We start from the raw sequence: 3,863 nt of genomic DNA, 5'->3' as shown, positions 1-3,863 counted from the left end.
TTATCATCATTGCTAAGAAAATGAATATGTTGACATAGAGAATAATGTTCTGAGTGGAAGAATCTTTAAATAGAGCCATAGGGGAAAACTCTCTGATATAATGACACTTAGTCTCTTAATCTAGGACCAGCAGTTAGAAGGAAACAGCCACTTGAAGAGGATGAGGGCTTGTTTTCAGAGAGAGAGAGAAGTCAAAGCACTGAGGTAAGAAAAGGCTTGCATAGCACTGAGGGCAAATGAAAAAGCCCAACATGGCTGATGAGCAGTGAGGGAGGAGGTGAGACCCTCAAGAGGTGGTTGGGGAGATGGAGGCAGTAGAAAGATTAATCAGGGGACTCTAGGACAAGGCAAGGAGTTTCTAAAGGCAATGGGAAGCCAAGAAAGGATATAAAACAGGGAGTATCCTATTGTAAATACTCTAAGTCATAAATCAGACATATTTTTAAAAGATCCCGCTGGCTTCTAGTGGAGAATGGACAGTTTTATTTATTACATATTTATTTTTAATTTTTAAATATATTTATTTTATTTTACTTTTAATTGAGGTATAATTTTTTTCTTACGTGTGGTGACAAATGTTAACTAGACTTGTGACAATTATTTTGCAATATATACAAATATTGAATCATTATGTGTTACATCTGAAACTAATATAATCTTATGTGTCAATTATATCCCATACATTTCTGAAAGAATGACTTCTCCTATGGGAAACACAAGATGTTCTCAGCATGACAGTCACTTGCCAACCAAAGTGCCTTGTTTCATCCACAGTTCCCTCATGGTGTTTTTTACCTCTGTGCTCCTCAGGGTGTAGATCAATGGATTTAACATGGGTGTGATGATGGAATCAGACACAGTCATTGCCTTGTGTATAGAGTAAGTGTCTATAGGCCTCATGTACAAGAAAATGCAGGGCACAAAGACAACAACTGTGAGGTGGGAGCCACAGGTGGAGAGAGCTTTGCACCGTCCTTCAGAGCTGCAAGACTTCAGGGAGCAGAGGATGACCACATAGGAGGCCATAAGGATAAGGAAGATGGTCATACACATCACCCCACTGTTGAGGATGACTAAGAGGCCCAGATTGTGGGTGTCCATGCAGGCCAGTTCCAACAATAGAAACAAATCACAAATAAAATGATCTATGATATTGCGGCCACAGAAGGGTATTTGATACATGAAAAGAAGCTGTATTACTGCATGGATAAATCCCCCCACCCAGGCCCCTCCCAGCAACAGGTGGCACACCCAAGGTCTCATGATGATCATGTAGTGCAGAGGCTTACAGATGGCCACATAGCGATCATAGGCCATGACAATGAGAAGGATGATCCCCACACCACCAAAGAAATGCTCTACAAAGAGGTGGGCCATGCAGCCTTCGAGGGATATGGCAGTGCTCTCAGAGAGGGAGTCTATGATCATCTTATGAGTGATGACAGAAGAGTAGGTGACATCCAACAGGGACAAAGAAGTAAGGAAAAAATACATAGGTGATCTCAGATTCTGACTTGTGATCATGGTTACCACAATGAGAAGGTTTCCCAAAACAATGAACACATACATGATTAGAAATACAGCAGAGAGCATTTTCCTCAGCTTTGGGTTCTCTGAAAGACCCAAAAAAATGAATTCTGTCATGTTGTTTTGATTTGCCATTTATTGTGTGCTCATATAGCTCTGACTGAGACTTGGAAAATCTGAAATAGCAATATATGATTTATTATTACTTCATGTATTACCAAGACCTCAGAAACTCATTGTTGTGTTTATTCACTTATTTACCATCCAAGCATTTCGCTTTTAAGAACCTGCTAAATAAAGAAAGAGCTTAAAAGATAAATGTTTCATTAATGCAAGATCTCCTCCAAGCCTTTTCTTCTCTTTTTAAATGGCTCTTCTATGTGAAACAGGTTTTTCCTCCCTTTCCCTTTATGACTTTTAGTATTAAGAGCAAAACTTGCACTGTGGCACAGCAGTTAAGTGTGCACGTTCCACTTCTCGGCGGCCCAGGGTTCGCCAGTTCGGATCCCAGGTGCGGTTACAGCACCGCATGGCACGCCATGCTGTGGTAGGCGTCCCACATATAAAGTAGAGGAAGATGGGCATGATGCTACCTCAGGGCCAGTCTTCCTCAGCAAAAACAGGAGGACTGGCAGTAGTTAGCTCAGGGCTAATCTTCCTCAAAAAGAAACAAAAAGCCAAATTTTTGAGCACCTACTTCACTCCAAGCACGAGAATAACCCTATGATTGACGCTATTTTACAGATTAAGGAACTAACTCTCATAGAGTTTGGGAAACTTAACCAAGTTTGTACAGTTGGTAAGTGGTGAAGCCAGACTGTGGATCACATTTCTGACTCCTGAGTCAGTGCTTCACGCATCAATATTGCTTCTCTAGTAATTGTGCTGTAAGTTTGTCACTTACCAATCACCGGGCAAAGTAACATTACAATCATTATCTTGTTATCTTCCAAACCATCTGAGGTGGGTTTTTCCTCTTATGCCTTAATTCAAACAATATGGCAATCCTTTTTTAATTTTGGGCTTTACTTCTAAATAGTAAATGATCAAAATGCATCTAAAACCAGTGAGTCTATAATCCCTGACAAATATATTTTTCAATGATGAAGGTTACAAACCGTGATGCTCTAGCAGAGACACAGATCCACAATGTAACCTACTCAGACCTGAATCAGCCCAAGTCATTTCTTTTAGTTTCCTCTTTTCCTTAAATGAAACAAAGGATCTCAGAACATAATAATAGCAATAGTTAAACAGTTAGCTTGTATGTTCACTATGTTTCTGAGCATTGTGCCAAGTATGATCTATGTATTACCTTAATTAATCCTTATGATACCATATGAAGCAGATACCATCACTCCTCCCTTTGTAAAAAAGAGAAACTGAGGGCTTAGGAAGTTAAATCTCTTGTGTAAGATTATATAACTAGTGTGCTGTGAAGCTGGCATTTTGATCACACAGCTCAGATTGTTAACCACTATATTGCATCTCTGCTGAGGAGAAGAACAGATTACGTGGTGTTTCAGGAGAGTTACTATTGCAACCTAGAAGAGAAGATACAGTGTAAACATACCTCATATTACTTGAGACTTTTAAGCAGAGGCTGGCTACCACATCTTAGAAATTTTGCAAAGAGCATAGGTTCCAATTTATATTTGGACTATAAAACTCTGTGATTGCTGGGGGGTCATTCTTGCTATTCAACAACCCACCGCCACCTCCATCCTTTACACTAAAAGCAGGGCATCCACTGGACTATGGGGGTGCCATCTTTTTCACATTATTTAATTTCATCTTCTCCCTCCTAGCCCAAGAACTGAGATCTTTCTTGCAAGAACCCTTGTGAATTGAAAGGAGCGCTGGCTTGGGCGTCAGGAAATGAGAAGTGGATTTTATTCCAGGTTGTGTCACTAATGAGTCTGTTTTTTAGGTATGTTGCTGGCACCTCTGAGCCTCAGTTCCCTCATTTGCAGTCTAAAGATGGGTCACTAGATGAATAACAACAGAAGAGATTCTGTCCTCTCCACACACAAACACTCATCTCTTAATTGCGTTAATCATTTATGATTCTAGGTGAGATTTCCTTAAATAGGTGATTCATTTCACATTTAAAAAAATTGAGAGTCATCACTCTAACTAAAATCTAGTGCCCCATCTCTCCTTATGGCTTGGAACTTAGAGTGACTTTCTACCAAAATAATACAGAATTAAATTTGTCTACCGAACATTCACCTCCTGTCACCAGCACCTCCTTACTTACTCAACTTCACTGCTCTGTTCTCCTCACTTTATTTATTTCAATGTCAGCCCACCCACTTTTGCCAGACTCAAACCAT

At 40.0% G+C, this 3,863-nt stretch overlaps 1 protein-coding gene across 1 annotated transcript; it reads right to left on the bottom strand.

Annotated features, from left to right (window-relative positions):
• Positions 1 to 738: 738 nt before the first annotated feature.
• On the bottom strand, positions 739 to 1,662 carry LOC124229124 (olfactory receptor 4C6-like). Its single transcript, XM_046644224.1, has one exon. It carries the CDS (start codon positions 1,660 to 1,662, stop codon positions 739 to 741), a length of 924 nt encoding a protein of 307 aa, XP_046500180.1.
• Positions 1,663 to 3,863: the final 2,201 nt, after the last annotated feature.

The sequence above is a fragment of the Equus quagga genome, chromosome 17 (genome assembly GCF_021613505.1).
Source record: "Equus quagga isolate Etosha38 chromosome 17, UCLA_HA_Equagga_1.0, whole genome shotgun sequence".
Taxonomy (NCBI): domain Eukaryota; kingdom Metazoa; phylum Chordata; class Mammalia; order Perissodactyla; family Equidae; genus Equus; species Equus quagga.
Note: the sequence above shows the minus strand (reverse complement) of the source record. Positions and strands in the feature narration are given on the sequence as shown.